Source organism: Ranitomeya imitator, chromosome 8 (assembly GCF_032444005.1).
Source record: "Ranitomeya imitator isolate aRanImi1 chromosome 8, aRanImi1.pri, whole genome shotgun sequence".
Classification (NCBI taxonomy): domain Eukaryota; kingdom Metazoa; phylum Chordata; class Amphibia; order Anura; family Dendrobatidae; genus Ranitomeya; species Ranitomeya imitator.
In genome coordinates, this window is record NC_091289.1 from 145,439,785 (window position 1) to 145,460,331 (window position 20,547).

At 44.2% G+C, this 20,547-nt stretch overlaps 1 protein-coding gene across 3 annotated transcripts in view; it reads left to right on the forward strand.

Moving 5' to 3' along the window:
- The window catches only part of SH3GLB1 (SH3 domain containing GRB2 like, endophilin B1), a 64,604-nt gene that overhangs the window by 3,599 nt on the left and 40,458 nt on the right, over positions 1 to 20,547 (forward strand). For all 3 annotated transcript variants that reach the window (XM_069737515.1, XM_069737516.1, XM_069737517.1), the window contains exons 2-3: positions 10,193 to 10,334; positions 15,162 to 15,290. In XM_069737515.1, coding sequence (XP_069593616.1) covers positions 10,193 to 10,334; positions 15,162 to 15,290 — 271 coding nt within the window. The remainder of the gene's footprint in view (positions 1 to 10,192; positions 10,335 to 15,161; positions 15,291 to 20,547) is intronic.

The window sequence follows — 20,547 nt, forward strand, 5'->3', positions numbered from 1 at the left end:
AGTGCTCCATTCATCTACGTCCATGGGTGGGATATGCATCGGTTGGGTATATAAAGTGATATGTTAAGTCTCTCCTCACTTATTCCCCCTTCACTGATTACACATCCTTGGATGTTAATATCCCTGTAAGGCCACGTTCAGTATTTCGTCAGTATTTTACATCAGCATTTGTAGCCAAAATCAGGAGTGGAACAATCAGTGGAAAAGTATAATAGAAACATATGCACCACTTCTGTATTTATCACCCACTCCTGGTTTTGGAGTAAGATGCTGAACGTATAAACGTGGCCTTAAACTGTGCATTTATTATATTTTCGGATATGTGGAATATACGCAATGGATTTTTTGTGCCTCTCAGTTTTCCGGATAGGCTGCATATTACAATACAAAAATTTGGATGTGATTTTACAAAGCCTCATCTAGACACTACTGAGAAGTGTACCTTGAGCGAGGCTGTAGATCTGTATGACCGAACTGCAGTGGAAGTCACATTGCATACATTATTGTGGTGTTGGAGGGTTGGCGATTCCTGCTCTGTTCACCTGAGTATTGTGGTTTCAGTTACCGTAGTTATCGATAAATTGATGTTGTATTGGAAAGATGGATGGCAATGACTTGTAATTCAGTCATAATGATCGCTGCTGCTCTTGACCAGGGTGTAGTACTACCTGTGATTACACCATCTACAAGGAGAGAGATCATGGGCCATACTGCTTGTCTGTCATTTACAAAGAGAGGTAGTAGGCAGCACTATATGTGCCTTAATCATTTGCAGGGAGAGACACAGTACTATCTGTGCCTGCTTGTGTTTTTTTTTTTTTCCTTCGTAAGAAAGTTGCACTGAAACCAAAGCAGCGATGGTGTCGCCTAGGAATTGCTATGCATAATCTTGTAAAAGAAAGTCGGGCAGACTTAGTGACACTCAGGAACAAGAGGACTGTCGGACTTATTGTAGAGGAAAAAAATATACAGCGTTGTTGTTTTGGATGGAGGTGAGATCAGTGGGTTAAAGGGATTTGTCCAGGCAAAGTAAAAGTGAAAGCAGAAATCAAGCAAAACAATCCTAATAACATGGTGCCTGCAGGCAGACATCGAATTGTAGTGCCGATGCCATGGAATGGTGGTCCTGACAGCGGATCTACTGTTACTAGTCGTGTCCAGCTCAGGGATTTCTCTGCGGAACCCATAAGGTTCAGGGTAATATTTGGTACAATGGATCTTGCTGAACAACCGTGTGTCCTGAGAGTCTTATAATATTGACTGTCAGCAGCTATCTTTTAGTAGCTCCTTGGCGTGTAAGCGGAGCGTGTCATCCTTTTTCCATTGTGTAGTGTTTGTAGCACTAGGATGTAATAATGACATGTGCAGCTAATAAACCTAGTACTGTGGGGATGAGCTCTCCGATGTACATGTAACATAGTAACATAGTTAGTAAGGCCGAAAAAAGACATTTGTCCATCCAGTTCAGCCTATATTCCATCATAATAAATACCCAGATCTACGTCCTTCTACAGAACCTAATAATTGTATGATACAATATTGTTCTGCTCCAGGAAGACATCCAGGCCTCTCTTGAACCCCTCGACTGAGTTCGCCATCACCACCTCCTCAGGCAAGCAATTCCAGATTCTCACTGCCCTAACAGTAAAGAATCCTCTTCTATGTTGGTGGAAAAACCTTCTCTCCTCCAGACGCAAAGAATGCCCCCTTGTGCCCGTCACCTTCCTTGGTATAAACAGATCCTCAGCGAGATATTTGTATTGTCCCCTTATATACTTATACATGGTTATTAGATCGCCCCTCAGTCGTCTTTTTTCTAGACTAAATAATCCTAATTTCGCTAATCTATCTGGGTATTGTAGTTCTCCCATCCCCTTTATTAATTTTGTTGCCCTCCTTTGTACTCTCTCTAGTTCCATTATATCCTTCCTGAGCACCGGTGCCCAAAACTGGACACAGTACTCCATGTGCGGTCTAACTAGGGATTTGTACAGAGGCAGTATAATGCTCTCATCATGTGTATCCAGACCTCTTTTAATGCACCCCATGATCCTGTTTGCCTTGGCAGCTGCTGCCTGGCACTGGCTGCTCCAGGTAAGTTTATCATTAACTAGGATCCCCAAGTCCTTCTCCCTGTCAGATTTACCCAGTGGTTTCCCGTTCAGTGTGTAATGGTGACATTGATTCCTTCTTCCCATGTGTATAACCTTACATTTATCATTGTTAAACCTCATCTGCCACCTTTCAGCCCAAGTTTCCAACTTATCCAGATCCATCTGTAGCAGAATACTATCTTCTCTTGTATTAACTGCTTTACATAGTTTTGTATCATCTGCAAATATCGATATTTTACTGTGTAAACCTTCTACCAGATCATTAATGAATATGTTGAAGAGAACAGGTCCCAATACTGACCCCTGCGGTACCCCACTGGTCACAGCGACCCAGTTAGAGACTATACCATTTATAACCACCCTCTGCTTTCTATCACTAAGCCAGTTACTAACCCATTTACACACATTTTCCCCCAGACCAAGCATTCTCATTTTGTGTACCAACCTCTTGTGCGGCACGGTATCAAACGCTTTGGAAAAATCGAGATATACCACGTCCAATGACTCACCGTGGTCCAGTCTATAGCTTACCTCTTCATAAAAACTGATTAGATTGGTTTGACAGGAGCGATTTCTCATAAACCCATGCTGATATGGAGTTAAACAGTTATTCTCATTGAGATAATCCAGAATAACATCCCTCAGAAACCCTTCAAATATTTTACCAACAATAGAGGTTAGACTTACTGGCCTATAATTTCCAGGTTCACTTTTAGAGCCCTTTTTGAATATTGGCACCACATTTGCTATGCGCCAGTCCTGCGGAACAGACCCTGTCGCTATAGAGTCACTAAAAATAAGAAATAATGGTTTATCTATTACATTACTTAGTTCCCTTAGTACTCGTGGGTGTATGCCATCCGGACCCGGAGATTTATCTATTTTAATCTTATTTAGCCGGTTTCGCACCTCTTCTTGGGTTAGATTGGTGACCCTTAATATAGGGTTTTCATTGTTTCTTGGGATTTCACCTAGCATTTCATTTTCCACCGTGAATACCGTGGAGAAGAAGGTGTTTAATATGTTTGCTTTTTCCTCGTCATCTACAACCATTCTTTCCTCACTATTTTTTAAGGGGCCTACATTTTCAGTTTTTATTCTTTTACTATTGATATAGTTGAAGAACAGTTTGGGATTAGTTTTACTCTCCTTAGCAATGTGCTTCTCTGTTTCCTTTTTGGCAGCTTTAGTTAGTTTTTTAGATAAAGTATTTTTCTCCCTATAGTTTTTTAGAGCTTCAATGGTGCCATCCTGCTTTAGTAGTGCAAATGCTTTCTTTTTACTGTTAATTGCCTGTCTTACTTCTTTGTTTAGCCACATTGGGTTTTTCCTATTTCTAGTCCTTTTATTCCCACAAGGTATAAACCGCTTACACTGCCTATTTAGGATGTTCTTAAACATTTCCCATTTATTATCTGTATTCTTATTTCTGAGGATATTGTCCCAGTCTACCAGATTAAGGGCATCTCTAAGCTGGTCAAACTTTGCCTTCCTAAAGTTCAGTGTTTTTGTGACTCCCTGACAAGTCCCCCTAGTGAAAGACAGGTGAAACTGCACAATATTGTGGTCGCTATTTCCTAAATGCCCGACCACCTGCAGATTTGTTATTCTGTCAGGTCTATTAGATAGTATTAGGTCTAAAAGTGCTGCTCCTCTGGTTGGATTCTGCACCAATTGTGAAAGATAATTTTTCTTGGTTATTAGCAGAAACCTGTTGCCTTTATGGGTTTCACAGGTTTCTGTTTCCCAGTTAATATCCGGGTAGTTAAAGTCCCCCATAACCAGGACCTCATTATGGGTTGCAGCTTCATCTATCTGCTTTAGAAGTAGACTTTCCATGCTTTCTGTTATATTTGGGGGTTTGTAACAGACCCCAATGAGAATTTTGTTACCATTTTTCCCTCCATGAATTTCAACCCATATGGACTCGACATCCTCATTCCCTTCGCTAATATCCTCCCTTAAAGTGGACTTTAGACAAGACTTTACATAGAGACAAACCCCTCCTCCTCTCCGATTTTTACGATCCTTTCTAAACAGACTGTAACCCTGTAAGTTAACTGCCCAGTCATAGCTTTCATCTAACCATGTCTCGGTTATTCCCACTATGTCAAAGTTACCTGTAGATATTTCTGCTTCTAGTTCTTCCATCTTGTTTGTCAGGCTTCTGGCGTTTGCGAGCATGCAGTTTAGAGGATTTTGTTTTGTTCCAATCTCCTCACTGTGGATTGTTTTAGAAATGTTCTTACCTCCCTTCTGAGTATGTTTTCCTGGGTCATCTTTGTTCGAGTCTAATGTTTTTCTTCCCGTCCCCTCTTCTTCTAGTTTAACGCCCTCCTGATGAGTGTAGCGAGTCTTCTGGCGAATGTGTGTTTCCCAGGTTTGTTGAGGTGTAGTCCGTCTCTGGCGAGGAGTCCATCATACCAGTAATTCACACCGTGGTCCAGGAATCCAAATCCTTGTTGTCTGCACCATCGTCTTAGCCAGTTGTTTGCATCAAGGATCCTGTTCCATCTCCTGGTGCCATGCCCGTCTACTGGAAGGATAGAAGAAAAAACTACCTGTGCATCCAGTTCCTTTACTTTCTTCCCCCATGTGTTTTGTCATATGATCGTGTCCTGTGCTCCCAATGGGAAATGGATGAGGACAAGCACGGCTATTCATAATGCCAGATTTCATACATAATGTCAGATATTACGGGTCTTGTGTCTGTTTTCTCTTGAAATAAACTTCAAATCTGGTTCTTAATATGAAGCTTCAGCTTTACTGAAGACAGATCTGGCAAAGATCGAAGAGTAAATCCACGCAGCGCAGAAAGGTTTGCGCAGGTAAAGTACATGGCATCCATAGTTGGGTCCAGAAATATTTGGACAGTGGCACAAGTTTTGGCATTTTGGCTCTTAACCTAAACCCATTCAAACCCTTAGTGACCCAGCCAATTCTAACCATAATGACTCGGCCAAATTTTTGAAAACGGGACAGTGTCCCTTTGTGGTAATTCTGGAACGCTTCAACCAATCCGTGATTTAGAGATTTTTTTTTTTTTTTTTGGTGACATGGTGTCCTTCATAATAATGGTAAGGTTTGTTTGATCTGACTTGCATTTATTTGTTAAAATTTTCAGAGTTTTCATTCTTAAACCCTTTAATCAGAGCGATGTTACCCAAAAAAGTTAATAAATAACATTTTCCACATGTCTACTTTTAAATCTGCATCATTTTTAAAATGTTTTTGAATTTTTTTTTTATTTGTTCAGAAGCGTTAAAATCTGAGCAGCAATTTCTAGTGTTTTTTTTTTTTTTCTACTCAATTTACAAAACCAATTTTTAGAGATCACATTTGAGTGACATTTGAGGGGTCTATATGGCAGAAAATACCCAAAGGTGACACCATTGTTTAAAAAAAAAAAAAAAAACTGCACCCGTCATAGTCCTCAAACCAACATTGAAGAAGTTTTTTTTTTTTTTAACCTTTCTGGTGCTCCACATGAACTGGTGCTCCACATGAACTAATGCAATGTGGAAGAAAAAAATGAACATTTTACTTTTATTCACAGAAATTTTACTTTAGCTCCAACTTTATTTTTCACAAGGGTAACAGGAGAAATGGACCCTAAAGTGTTTACAGCAGACACCTACAGGAATCGCCTCCGCCGGGCAGTGCTATTCCCTTATTCTCCATCGCCATTTTATACGGCAATGAGGGCATAAGTACCCTTAACTGCTGTTTTAAGGCTTATCGGTGGTCACTAAGGGGTTAAAGAGAACCTTTTGGAATAAGGTCCAGGTGTGGCATTTGGAAGCTGTTGCTGTGAACCTACAACATGCAGTCAAAGGCGCTCTCTGGAAGAGAAACTGACCATCATTGCGCTGAGAAAAAATCCCATCATTGCAGAAATGTTAGGAGTGGCCAAATCAATGGCTTGGTACATTCTGCAATAAAAGAGCACACTGAGCTTGGATCTCAAAAATGCCGGATGTTCACGGAAGATAGGTTGTGGATGACTGCAGAACCTTTCCATTGTGAAGAAAAACTTAAGGCAGAAAGACCCACAAACAAGCAACAACTGAATTCGGCAGCAGTAAAGGCGGCAAAGCATCACATCCAGTGTTTTGTGATGCCCATGGCTTCCAGACTTGAGGAAGTCATTCCCTGCAAAGGATTCTCTACAAAGTATTAAAAATGACATTATGGTAAAATTACGGTAATTTGTCCAATTTACTTTTGAGACCCTGAAATGAGTAGGCTTTGTAGAAAAAGTGGTTGCAATTCCTAAACGTTTCACAAGGTATTTTTGTTCAACCCCTGTTATTAAACACGAAAGGCTACACTTCAGTTGCATCTCGCTTGTTTCTTTTTAAATCATGGCATGAAGAGCTGTAATCATGGAGATGTGGTCCATGTCGAAATATCCCTGTCCCGGTGTCATCCGTATGATGCAGTGTGGCTGTTCCTGGGTTCTGCAGATCCGTTCCTATGCTCTTCAATATGGCAACTACCAGTAAATGGAGAGGCGCACTATCTGCTCTGTACTAGAGTTGTGAATTTGTTCGGATTCGGTTCCGAATATGATCGGCAGCGAATATTGTTTTTGCAATATTTGTTGAACACAGCCGAACGTCATTAGTCAATTGGAGTAGAAATGACTGAATAACATCGGAACCGATCATCAAACATACATTCGGCATGAATATGGTAAATTCAGATTCGACAACCAAATTCACTCAACACTACCCTATGTGGTTTACATATGACCCCTGGTGGGGAATAGGTCATCAATGTAAGACTGGGGGTCAATTTGCTTTAAAGGCTATTGACAACTCTTGTCGTGGGGGAATATTTTACATATGATTTTTTTTATTTTTTTTACTCAAATGTTTATTTAGGATCACATGACAATTAACTTGTTAACTCTATTGAAATATGAGAATGTTTCACCCCAAAACAGACCCCCCCCCCCATTCCCAACTTAATCCACCCCCTCCCAAACAGACAGCCCACCTCTTTTAATAACTTAACCATCAGGATTATAGTTACTGTCATCTCATGTAGATCTACATGCCTCATATTATACACCCTTCTTTTATAGTGAACCTATCCCATGGCGAGCCACGAAGACCACAATTTGTCGAAGGTTTCTATTTTCCCTCTCTTCTTATAAATCCCTTTATCTAATATCAGGCCATGTTTTACATACTGAAGGAATTCTCTTCTTGTAGGCGGCTCATCCTTAATCCAATTTCGTGCTATTACCTTTTGAGCCATATACAGTAATCTGGCAATGGCGGTCTTCAGATTGTTATCCACTCCAATCTCATCCACGCATCCCAACAAGCACACTATCGGGTCTCATGGCACCATACATTTGTACCCACCTTCCACTCGACTCAAAACCACCAACCAAAAAGCTGCCAGTCTCGGACATGTCCACATCATATGAAATATGTCAGCATCTGCAGACCTACATCTCAGGCATTCAGTCATCACGCAAACCTGCCTTGGACAATACTTCTGGGGATCTATAGACTCTGTATCACATAGAGTTGTGAAAGCCTATACAGTTCGGTCAGTGACAGCCTTGGTACCCATTCCAGCACTGACTCCCAAGTTTTATTCTCCATTGGGCCCACATCTCTCCCACCTAGCTCTTGCCGTGATTGGATACCCCAGAAGGTAAGTATGCAGCAAGTCTTTATAAAGAGTAGAAATAACCCCCTAGTAGTCTCCTAACCACACACATACTCCAGCACTATATCCCTTTGAATACTGGCATTTCCGTCCCTATTCTGAGCTCCAAATGCGTGCCTCATCCGCAAATACTGATATTCTCCCTTAGGCCCGAGACCAAACTCTGCCTGCAATCGAGAAAAGGATTTTAACTCCCTCTGCTCAATTACCTGATAAATTGAATTCCCACTGTCTGCCATTCTGGTAATACCCCCAGTGCCACAAATTCTGGTAAGTTATTATGCCATATCGGGGAGAACCTGGTCAGACCCTTAAGCCCACGTATGTGTTTGTCTACCCCACAACTTGCATATCAAAAATTATAGTGGGATACGACTTCCCCAGGGCCCCCAGAGACCCATCCTCTAGACACTGCACTACCGGTCTTCTGTTTGTCACTTTTTCCATCAATTGTTGTGCCACGCTGGACGATCCTTATACGCCCAGCCCTTCAAGTGCTGACTCTGGGCTGCCAGAAAATATACTTCACGGTTAGGCAATGCCAAGCCCCCCTATCCTCGGGCCGCTAAAGCGTCTTCAGCCTGATCCGTGGGGGACGTCTCCCCCATACCAAATTTCTAAACAGGGAGTTAATCTGCCTACGTTTTCCCCACGGTATCCAAACTGGCGTGTTATGAAGAACATATAGGATTTTCGGCATCCGAATCATTCTGATGAGATTCACCCTGCCTACTACAGATAAATGCAACTTAATCCAATCATCCACTTTTGCCTTAAGAATACTTAAGATCGGAGTCAGATTCTTATGTATGTAGTCCGCCACAGACATCGAGATCCATATCCCAAGGTATTTAACGTGACTAACCACCCTCAATCGCCCCTCCTCCAGCGGCTCACTCCCCTCATCTTCCACATCATCTACCTTGAACAAAATAGACTTATGGATATTTTACATATGTAAGTGGTTACCGTTTAGATTATTGCATTAAGTCTAGGATCTTTATTCCTTAATTCATTTTCAGACTCCCTGACTTGTGGTTTGCAGCCTGATCCAGGGTTAGATTTTCCTCTGGCAGTGCTAATAGGTGATGTGAGCTCTGTGTATTTCGGGGGCTGCTGTCTTCATTAGCTCATGTGCTTTCCTCTAATTCTATAGCCCGTTTTCTTTGCCCTTCTTGAGACTGCAGATCGTTTCGCCCTTCTTGACGCTTGTAAAGCCTTGTAAAGTATGACTGGAATGTGCTGCTCATGTTCCCCTACTCCTGATGGAAGGGTGCAAACAGTTGCCATAAGCCTCAGCATGCTGCTGTAGTATCTGCTCACAATTTACAGCATGACATGTAGAGCTATTGCATAATGCCATGTAAAGTCCCGATGCCTAAAAATGGGATTTACTGATGACATAGTTATGGATTGCTGGTGGCTGTTACTTGTTTTGCTCAGACTTTCCACTTTGAATTGGGTGTTGATTGCACTCCAATATTCACATAAGCTCAAAATACTCTACACTTCTTCATTACTTCAATGGGTTATACCTCATCCATTGCATAGGGAATAACTTGCTGGCAGTCTGAACTATTGGACTGCCAGCGATCTCGAGATCAGGGCTCTGCAACCCGTCCTTAATGGGGCAGAGGTGCGCACGCTAGACCTTTGCTAAATTCATTGTCTATAGGACTGCAAGGTATAGCATCCGGTACCTGGGGATGACTTTTTACTTCTCTGGGACTGCTGAAGGTGGCTGAGTGCAGCACTGACACCTGCGGCCTTCCCATAGAGCGGTGTTCTGCTCTTCCTTCCACTGTTTTTGGATGGGGCATTTCAGAGCCCGTTTTTTTTTTTTTTTTTTGGAATCGGGTGGTAGTTGGGTCGCTAGCAACCAATAAGATAGCATGGGGAGTGACCCATATAATTGGTACCTGTTTAGATACTGTTCTAAGTGTTTTGCGTGTCACTTTTCTTTAGTTTTGTATCGGACTATGAATTTCCATCATCACAAGCTGTTCTGGGGAGTTCATGGCTTGCAGGAGTCTTCCCTTCATTCGCATCAGGCTGTGGTTACGTGACCTCTTATATGTAAAAGCTTGTAGGATATTACTTTGACTGTCCAGGTCTTTCCCAAGTCACCGGATCTGTACACGGGGGTCTGCCTTCTCCCCCCACCCACCCCCGACAGAAGATATCAGGGTAGCATGGAAGGATTGGGCAGGGGTAACCTGATAACCTCATGTGACTATATGTGCAGTAGGCAAATAATGCAATATCTGTAACTGCTTGTTATGATGGAAGGGACGCTCCAGTGATGACTTGTACTGCATGAATCACCCGATATTATGGCTGGTATTTCTGTAGACACTTGCTCTTCCTCACCTTCTTCTGTTCTCCCACAGTTTACTGAAGAGAAGTTCGGCCAGGCAGAGAAGACTGAGTTGGATGCTCACCTCGAGAACCTTCTAGGCAAAGCTGAATCTACCAAACAATGGACTGAGAAAATAATGAAGCAAACGGAAGTGTTATTACAGCCAAACCCAAGTAAGACCTCCACCATCACTAGTGCACTTGCAGTGGAACGCCTGTGAGATACATTTGTTCAGATAAGAATATTGAGATGTTCAAGCTGCTCTCCTTCAAATCAAATAACTTTTTTTTGCCTAAGAAACTTCATAAAGGATATGTATGTATATATTACATAAGGTCTCATTCTTCAAATCAGTGTTTTTATGTTGGAGTCATGGAGCTTACACACTTTCTCAGATTTAAAGAGTAAGTATGCTGACAGCCTCCTCCATATACATTATCAGAGTCCCCAATGTACTGTGAGCCCCCACATGGCCTCACTATATGTATACACACATTTACACATAAATACAAAATGTAAAAACCCCTCTCCTTGCTCCCAGCTCTGTGCTCCGGTGTTTGCTGTGTGCACGGACGCTCCACAGGATATAATGTAGTGACGCCATCATGTCTGCTGTGTCGCACACACTGAATGATGGAAGAGGGAGTTGTGGCTCTGTCTACCACCATTATATTCACCGCTATTTACATCCTGAGGATGCCGATGGTGGTCAAATTAGTACACCTGACGGGGTGGTGCAGACCTTCATCTTTCAGTCCTGCAGGCCACACTTTGCCTAGTTGTGGTGTAAGGTGTAGGCAGAAGCTACGGACTAGTCAACCAAGTTAAATGGCCTCTGCCAGCTTAAAAAAAAAAAACAAAGCAAAAAAAACAACATTTTGTTGAGACCCTGACTGTTTCATAGTAAAGCATATACGGTGGCTAAGTCTGATTCATGCTGCCCATGGTTCACTCCCCATGAATCTCCTGCTGACTCCCTTTAGGCGTCCCAGGCACATACAATAGTTATTGGCCACATGCTCTCTGACTAAACCTATTCCTCCTGTTTTCTTCCACCTACGATGTACAATTGTTCAATATATTTTGAATGGAAAGAGTAAAAGGGCCACATTCAGAGACCACTGATGGCGGCTGGGGCTACAAGGAATCGGGCATGTGGAGTCAGTATGCCTAACCCTTCTGCCTCTCCAGATTTACCATTGGGGTCTCTCCTACATAGTGGATGGTTGTTGGGTTCAGCCTTTCTACTTATGTTGTCTAGGAGTCCTCCAACTTTCCTGTCCCTTGTTGTTGAGAATCTTTTTCTGCATATTGGCATGTGCTCGCGTTCTTCCATTAAACCTGAGTGGTGCTGGTCCCTTTAGTGTAAGTCATAGTTTCCTGAGCCATTTTTGGATAACTCAGCTAATCAGTGATCGGCTCCATTTTACACCTCTTTGGCCTAAGTCTCACGTCTTCCATATTTTAGGACAGATGTGTTGGCCTGCTGTAGTTGGTGGAGATGGCAGGGCCATCATTCTGGTGACCTTGTGTGTGCTGATCTCCAGTACATCCTTCTGTGAGCCGCAGGCTTCACTGTACATGTCGTCCACACAATTTCTTAGAAATCCCTGCTCTTGGAGTTCTAGTATCTGGACAGTTGTTGTTTGGCTCTTTTTGCTGGTGATTTCCTCTGACATTTTTGCCTTTGTGTTTGTATTTTTTTTTTTTTTTTTAAACTCCTCAGACTTCTTTATATACAAGGACATTAGGAACCGGCCGCGTGTTTATCTGATAATGGCCGTCTTCCTGTGACCAAATCCCCCTTTTCCTTCCTCTCTCAACTCTACTGGGATTTTAATCTAATATCTTGGAAAGACTGCAACTATTCCTATTGAGAAGCAGTCTCCACATTCATGTGTTTACAGCAATAGATGGGAAGTTATGTAGCCATGTCTGCTAGTATAGGGGAGAGCGGAGCAGTCCTGTGCCGTCAGGGAAAACTCCTAGCACCCCATGCACTGTAAGCCTCGGTTTACTATTAGCAAATTTCCCGTGGGGGAATGTTTTTTTTTTTTTTTTTTTTTTTCTCTCATTGGCAGATCCATAGCCGAAATCTAAAGCTAAAACTCCCATTTTCTGCCATTGTACCATTGCTCGTATTATCCCCTGATGTTAGCTTGTATCTTACTTCAGTGTGGAATCCATGTCAGGTGTGAACAGGCTGCCGATCACTCCATTCATTCTCTATGGGGCTGCTGGAAAAAGCAGTGCTCAGCAGCCCCACAAGGAATGAATGGAACGGCGTTCACACAAGTGCTTCTGCGCCTCCATTCTAACGAGGATAAAAGTGCCTCATTCTCACGATCGGTGCAGGTATGAACCATTGGATAAAAGAACCTGATCATCTATACTGTGGCTACATGATAACTTTTCACCAGAAAACCCCTTTGAATCCTGAAAGGATTCCTGAAAGTGGTAACATGACCTGAACACTTAGAATATATTAAATAATAGATACGTGTACACGAAAGCTGCATTTACAGGTATTCCGTGATCTCGATCTTCAATCCCTGATGTAGGAAATGTCAGACATGCTGACGGCATCCTTTGAGAGGCTTCCTAGCAGCTGGTTCATGGAAGTGCATTTACTGTCGCGGGGGTAATGTGTTGGTAAATGGTTATCAATTCTGATGTAGTTTAAAGTACAAGTTAAGAATGAAGGAAACTACTATACAATTTGGATTGTACATGGCATCACGAACATTGGTGGAAAACTTTAGTGAACTTGTCATAGAACTTGAGATGCCACATAGTGACTAGGAACACAGATGCAGAAATCCAAAAAGAGAAAAACCGCATCCTATGTCCATACAGCTTCCATTCACATATTGGCGCAAGTCAATGCCAAGGGGTCCAGCCCGGCTGCAAGTCCATATCCCAGAATAGAAGAAAGACAGCGCCACAACGGTCAGTGATGAAGACCTTACGTGTTTAATCTGCCTCCAGCCGCAGGAGGCAGATTAAACAGCTAAGGTCTTCATCACTGACCGTTGTGGCGCTGTCTTTCTTCTATTCTGGGATAGGAACACAGATGCGTCCTCACCCCCTTAAGAAGAAAACTTTATCGCGTTGCTAATTCATAGATGGTGTAATACTGTGGTGTCCTGTGTAAACTGACTTTTGACTGTACTGAAATACAAAATGTTGTAATATATTTACGGAGATTGCCGTGAACTCCACAATTTACAGACATGGGTTCCTTGAAAAAGCTGTTTGACTATGGGCAGCTCTGACTGATGTAGTGTAATGGCATATCCTTTTAAAGTGTTTTTCCAACCTTTTAAAATTGATGGCAATTTCTTAGGATAATCAAATCTCCCCTGATTTAATGGCCTATTGGCACACTTTCCAACAGCACTGTGAAGTTTGTAAGTCAAAGCTCCGACTCCTCCTCAATTTCCCAGGCTCTGGCCCCACAGCATTGGTCACTACTGAGCATGTGCATAAAGTGCAGCACAGATTCATCTCCACTTCGGCCCCACAGCATTGGTCACTACTGAGCATGTGCATAAAGTGCAGCACAGATTCATCTCCACTTCGGCCCCACAGCATTGGTCACTACTGAGCATGTGCATAAAGTACAGCACAGATTCATCTCCACTCCGACCCCACAGCATTGGTCACTACTGAGCATGTGCATAAAGTGCAGCACAGATTAATCTCCACTAAAAGCCGAGATCCTTAAATCAAGAACACATTTATAGGACACTTCATAACTTTCCAAAATTATGGAAATATTTACCACACATCCTGCATTGTACTACTGTACCCAATTTATTTATTTTAGGAGTCTGTCCATTTTATACAGACTCCACAACCCTGCTTTCCAACAAGCTTTATGAAGGGGCTGCAAGGGATCATCCCTCTGAACTGTGGATGCAGACCCCGGAGCCTCTTCAATGCTTACCTTGGATGCAGGCGATATGGAATTGCCTGTGCTGTATTTTCTTCAGAGGACTTTCCAGTTGTTTTAACATTGCCACTCATATAATTGGAACAACGTTGCAATATCTTAAAAGATATGAACAGAAACCTACCAGTAACCCACGTACATATTAAAGAGGCTGTGGTGACTGCAATAGTGCTGTAGCCTCTTCAAGCACCTGATCAGGTTGGCTGTCGATAGTTGGACCTACACTGACTTAATGCTTATCCTAAGAATGAGCAATCAGTTTTTGTTTTGTTTTTTTTCCAAGCTGGGGTAACCTGTTTAAAATGGGTCATGGATATCAAGTTAGTTGGGGCTTGGCTCCATGTACCCTAGGTAATCAGCTGATTGAAGGGACTGCGGTGAGTGCCGTGTGCTCGGTTTTACCAATTTTGTGTCCTGTGCGGTTTTGAGGTGCCATGTCTGGTATTGCAGGACTCATAACACTAGTCACAGCCATCCCATCGTACTGGTCTTATCAGGAAACCCCTGCCCTCAACAGAAGATGCTTACAGATGACATTGCATGCCATAAACCAGTGGTCTGACCCTCACTGAAGGATGGATATTCCCAGAGTAGATGTGGCTTTGCATGCCGGTCAGATTTCATTCTCTGGATTGACCGTGGCCCTTGTGTTTAAACCCCACTGATCTCCTTCTGGTGACACATCAAGTTGTTGCGCTGTGGTATAAAATAATCCACTTAATTTTCAGATTTTGGATCACTACTGCATTCTTAAATGTGTCCGTCTACCCAGTAACTGGCTGAAGATGGCCTATCCTCCGATCTGAGTCTGGCACCCTCAAAGAGCTGGTGGTACCAGGTCCAACCACAATCAGATGTTGGCATTGAGCAGACCGCACCATGTGTAGCTTGGGATAGGTCATCAATATTATATGCCCAGAGAACATATTTAATTGTATGTGTCTAAGGCTTTTCATTTCTCATTAATGTCTGTTCCAGAATGTCTCTAGGTGTCCATATTGTGACCCTTTCCTTACTGGCTGTTCTTGCTTCTTAATTTTCTAAGATGCCAGGATAGAAGAGTTTGTCTACGAGAAACTTGACCGAAAAGCACCCAGCCGCTTGAATAATCAGGAGCAGCTGTCCCAGTATATGATTGATGCGGGGAGTGAATTTGGTCCAGGAACAGCATACGGTGAGTGTCTGCGATGGCTGAAGGCTGCACAGCTGGAACCATGAGCCGAGTCCAACACAACATATGTTAACTACTGTCATTAGTAAACTCCTTATTGTTCACTTTATGCCAACTTTTTTTTTGTTGCACTTCTCGTTTTGATCCATTTGAGGAAGATGTTCTCTAGACAATTACTGCAACGAGAAAGTTAGGCTCACATCACACTGTTCTCAGGTATTGAAGAATCTGGAATCAAATTCCTGACCCATTTCCCTTTTTAAAAGCACTTTCTCAGAATATTTAAAGCGGTTATCCACCAAAAAAACAAAACTAGCACCCCAGCTTTCTTTAAAGAAATAAAAGCATGTTCACCACAACCCTGCCAGTCTTTCCACGACTGCCTCATTTCTTCATCTATCGCTAACTTCTTGTTCTGGATGGACAAGGCTGTGACTGCTGCAGCCAATCACAGGATGTTTGGCCGCAGTGGTCACAAGGTTTTTATTTATTTTCTGGCGAGCAGGAAGTTCAGAGACTCTCTGTACATTCTGATCCGGGATGGCATTTGTAATGTTATACACTATACTAGCAACTTTCTAATGAGCCTTACAGCAAGAGGTTAAAGGGAACCTGTCACCTACTTTTTGGTATATAAGCTGCGTCCACCGCCATCAGGGGCTTATCTACAGCATTCTATAATGCTGTAGATAAGCCCCCCCCCCCCCCCCCCCCCCGATGTATCCTGAAAGATAAGAAAAACAAGTTAGATTATACTCACCCAGGGGCGGTCCGGGTCCGGCGCCTCCCATCTTCATGCAATGACGTCCTCGTCCTTCCTGTCGCGGCTCCTGCGCAGGCGCACTTTATCTACCCTGTTGAGGCAGAGTAAAGTACTGCAGTGCGCAGGCGCTGGGATTCTCGGACCTTTCCTGGGGCCTGGAAAGGTTACGTAAGGGCTTATCTACAGAATGCTGTAGATAAGCCCCTAATGGCAGTGGCCGCAGCGTATATACGAAAAGGTAGGTGACAGATTCCCTTTAAACAGTATCTGTATAGCGTCATGGGAGCATTACCATCCTCTCCTGGAGTCATGCAGTCCTGGAATTGCAAGATACCATCATAGAACAAACTTGACTGCGCCAGATGCAGCTGGAGCTGCCTAATTAAGGGATTGCCGTACATGTCTCTGGAGGAAACAGGGTGGCCCTTGTCACTCATTATAGGTAATGCACAATACACTAAAGGGTTCTTCTCAATCCTAACTTCAGGAGCGCACCGCTTCCCAGCCTCCTGGAATGCTGGAGGGGCCGGGATGCTCCTGAATGATTGTTGGGGGGGCCACCGGCATTATTCTGCTATTGGCCTGAACTGTGCTTTGTCCCATACAGCAGGAGGCAAGCTACCTATGCTCGCGGCATCAGAGGAGCACTTTTGCCCTGAAGCTGACTGGGATTGAGGGCGAATAGTGCATTCCAGCGATATGAGCCAGCTTTAAGGCAGCGCTTACAAGCTCTATTGGAACAGGCTTGTAAGCGTTGTTCATGTTTGACTGCAGAGGTGGCTGGTAACCTAGCAACGTCCTGTAAAAAATACAAGGCTGTGGAGACGGTAAACCAAACATCCTACTCCTTGATTTCCACGACTCCACAGCCCTGGCAAAAAAAAATCCCTTTCTTTCTTGAACAGAACTTATGATAAATATAGAGAGATAAATAAATATTAATTTAACAACCAAGGTTCTTGCATTTACCATCACTTTGCAATGTTATCCATTTTAGATAAGAAAAATAAAAATTTACACCTAGAAGTAGTTGGAGTGAAGTAAGACTACAGAATGAAATTAGTGTCTCTAGTTTGTTCATACGGGTGCCTATATGTTTGCATAAACATCTCCCCTTTTTTATATATATTTTTTTTTATTTAAAAAAAGTATCCTTCACATATAATCGGTATGTAATAAAAACATTTATAAAAAAAAAAAAAAAAGCAAACCCTCCTTTTGAAGCCCTTTTTTCTCTGATCGCCCATGACGGCACCACGGAGAGAGGGGATCCGCCCACCAAGGACAGGAAACCTACGGATAAAAAGGCGGTACCACTCTCCTGCATCAGTTGGTTTCCTGTCCTTGATGGGAGACCTACGGACTTACCAGTCGTCGTTGGAATTCCGGGGCCAACCAGTCCGATTCAGGCAGCTGGGGTCCCTCTGCCTCGGCTAGGGTGGTGACCCGAAGCGCCACCGCTGGGAGCCAGTGGGCCGACAGGGTGTGCGGGGGAGGTGACAAGGAGTTCGCGGTCACCTCCCCAGGTAAGATGCAGCAGCGGCAACATCCAGGGGGGTCCCTCTGTGGTTGCGGGAGGTGCGGCGTGGCCCTCCCCTAGCACGCGTCAGCCTGCACACTGCACGCCATCGGGTATGCAGAGCCACGCAGTAGGGTCTGCATAGGACCGGGGGTGCCGGTCAGCAGCGCCATATCTGCACTCCGGGCGGCCATCCTGTGAGTACGGCGCATGCCAGGAGTTGCGCTGGTCTCGCGAGACGCTGGGCTGGATCTGCGCAGGCGTCGGCGTTCGGCGCTCCTCGCCGTCGGCTGAGCGCTACTGCGCAGGCGTCGCCAAAAGATAGGTCGCTTGGGCGTTCCAAAGGCGCCGCAGAAGCGTCTGCGCAGGCGTCGCCAAAGGATAGGTCGCTTGGGCGTTCCAAAGGCGCCGCAGAAGCGTCTGCGCAGGCGCTCCTCGCCGTCGGTTAAGCGCTACTGCGCAGGCGCCGGGGAAAGCGGCGGGAGCTTTAAAAATGGGGGATTTACTTCCTCTCAGCGGCTCTGCAGTTTATCAGCAAGAGCCTTAGGAGCTACTAAGCGTCGCAGCATCAGGCGCAGCCAGCGTTATTAGCAGCAGACCAGCAGCAGTATGAGCGACCCGGCGTCTCCCCTGCCTGGATCACCTCCACCTACAGCATCGCCTCAGCAGCAGCAAAAAAGGCGACAGCAGAAAAGTTACCAGGACACCGGCAAAGAACGCCAAAGGTCTCAACACAGCAAGGAGTCCAGCACGGCGTCGGGGAAAAAGCCAGAGGCTGAGAATCCCCAACCGGTATTTATGGGTCCTGGAGGTGGTAAGTTGATCTTCGTGAAAGTTAGAGACAGTAAGATTATTATTTGTCTCTTTTAGGGGAGGAAAAGCGTAGGCAAAACAAAGCACAAAGCCTGTGCCATCTGTAAAGAGGATCTTCCACCCGCATGGGAAAAGCAGCTATGCAATTCCTGCATACAGCAAACAGTATCTGAAAGCCTGCCTGGGTTTGCAACAGATCTTAAAAACCTGATTAAAGAACAGGTGGAAGACACCTTTAGATCCCTTAAAAGGGGAAAAAAACGGAGAAGGACCAGACACAGGTCCCCGTCCCCAGTCTCTAAATCTGACAGCGATAGTGCGAGTTCAGCATCCTCCGACTCCTCCTCCTTATCCTCATCATCCACTTCTTCCTCAGGAGGTCACAATTGTTTCCCGCTAGAGGACACTGATGGCCTCATAAAGGCAGTGAGGAGTACTATGGGAATAGTAGACCCCCACCCCAAAAAGTCAGCACAAGACATCATGTTTGGGGGATTAGAACAAAAAAAGAGGAGAGCTTTTCCGCTTAACGAAGCAATTGCAGCGTTAATTAAAAAGGAATGGAAAAAACCCATGAAAAAGACTCTCCTAACCCCGAAAAGGAAATACCCCTTCGAGGATGAATCCTGTTCCTTCTGGGAAAAAGCTCCCAAATTAGATGTAGCAATAGCCAAAGCATCAAAGAAATTCGCTCTCCCGTTTGAGGACATGGGGGTCCTAAAAGACCCTATGGACAAGAAGGCGGACGCCTTCCTCAAGGGCTCTTGGGAGTCAGCGGGAGGAGGCCTGAAACCAGCAGTGGCAGCAGCTTGCACATCCCGCTCCCTAATGATCTGGTTAAATCAACTAGAGGGTCAATTAAAAGGGAAAACCTCCCGAGACTCGATGCTGAAAACATTACCTGTAATAAGGGGAGCGGCGGCTTTTCTGGCTGACGCCTCAGCAGACTCTATCAGGTTAGCCGCCAGGTCAGCAGTGTTCGCCAATGCGGCCAGGCGTGCCCTCTGGCTTAAAAATTGGCCTGGCGATCTGCAAACAAAAACAAAACTATGTACTATCCCCTGCGAAGGGGAGTTTTTGTTCGGTTCCACATTAGATGACATCCTGGAAAAAGCCGGGGACAAGAAAAAGTCTTTTCCCTCCCTTGGTCTCCCCTCTTACCGGAAGCCCTTTCGGAACAAGAGGTTTTTCCGCAAGAACCCTGGGAGAGGCCAGGGAAAGTGGGAGGATAAGAGGAACAAAAACAAGGGGTTCATCTTTAACAAAAACCCCACTGATAACAAGAAACCTTCTCAATGAAGGTTCGCCCCAGGTGGGAGGGAGGTTATCTCTCTTTCTTCCAGCCTGGAAAAAGATTACCTCCAGTCAATGGATTCTGAACATTATAGAATCAGGCCTGAGGCTGACATTCAAAAGATGCCCCCGTCCCTCTTTTATGATGACATCCATAAGATCTTCGGCAGAAGAACAGCTGGCTCTGGAAAACGAGGTCATCGAGTTAGTAAAAAAGGGTGTACTCCTGGAGGTTCCCCCACAAGAAAGAGGGCAAGGGTACTATTCCCCTCTATTCCTGAGGAAGAAACCAGACGGTTCCTTCAGGACTATTATAAATCTAAAGAAACTAAACGATTACCTGGAGATTCAAGCATTCAAAATGGAAACGATAAAGTCATCTATCAAGATGTTGTTTCCCCAATGCTTCATGGTGGTCCTGGACTTAAAGGACGCATATTATCACGTCCCAATACACAAAGATCACCAGAGATTCCTCAGGATGGCAGTTCACATCAGGGGAGTCCTAAAACACTTCCAGTTTTCAGCTCTACCATTTGGTCTTGCCATAGCTCCGAGGATTTTCACAAAGCTGATAGCGGAGGTAATGGCTCACCTCAGAGAAGAAAATACCCTAATCGTTCCATATCTGGACGATTTCTTGGTGATAGGCTCCTCCCCGCAACATTGCGAGGATCAACTGGCAATAGTGATGCATTCTTTGAAGGAATTGGGCTGGCTAATAAACATGGGAAAGTCCAGACTAATGCCTTCTCAGGTCCAGGAGTACCTGGGTCTCACTCTAGACTCCAAAAAGATGGAATGTCGTCTCCCGGAGTACAAGATACAAAAACTAAAAAGTTTAGTATCGAGAACCCAATCTCTCCCCTCCA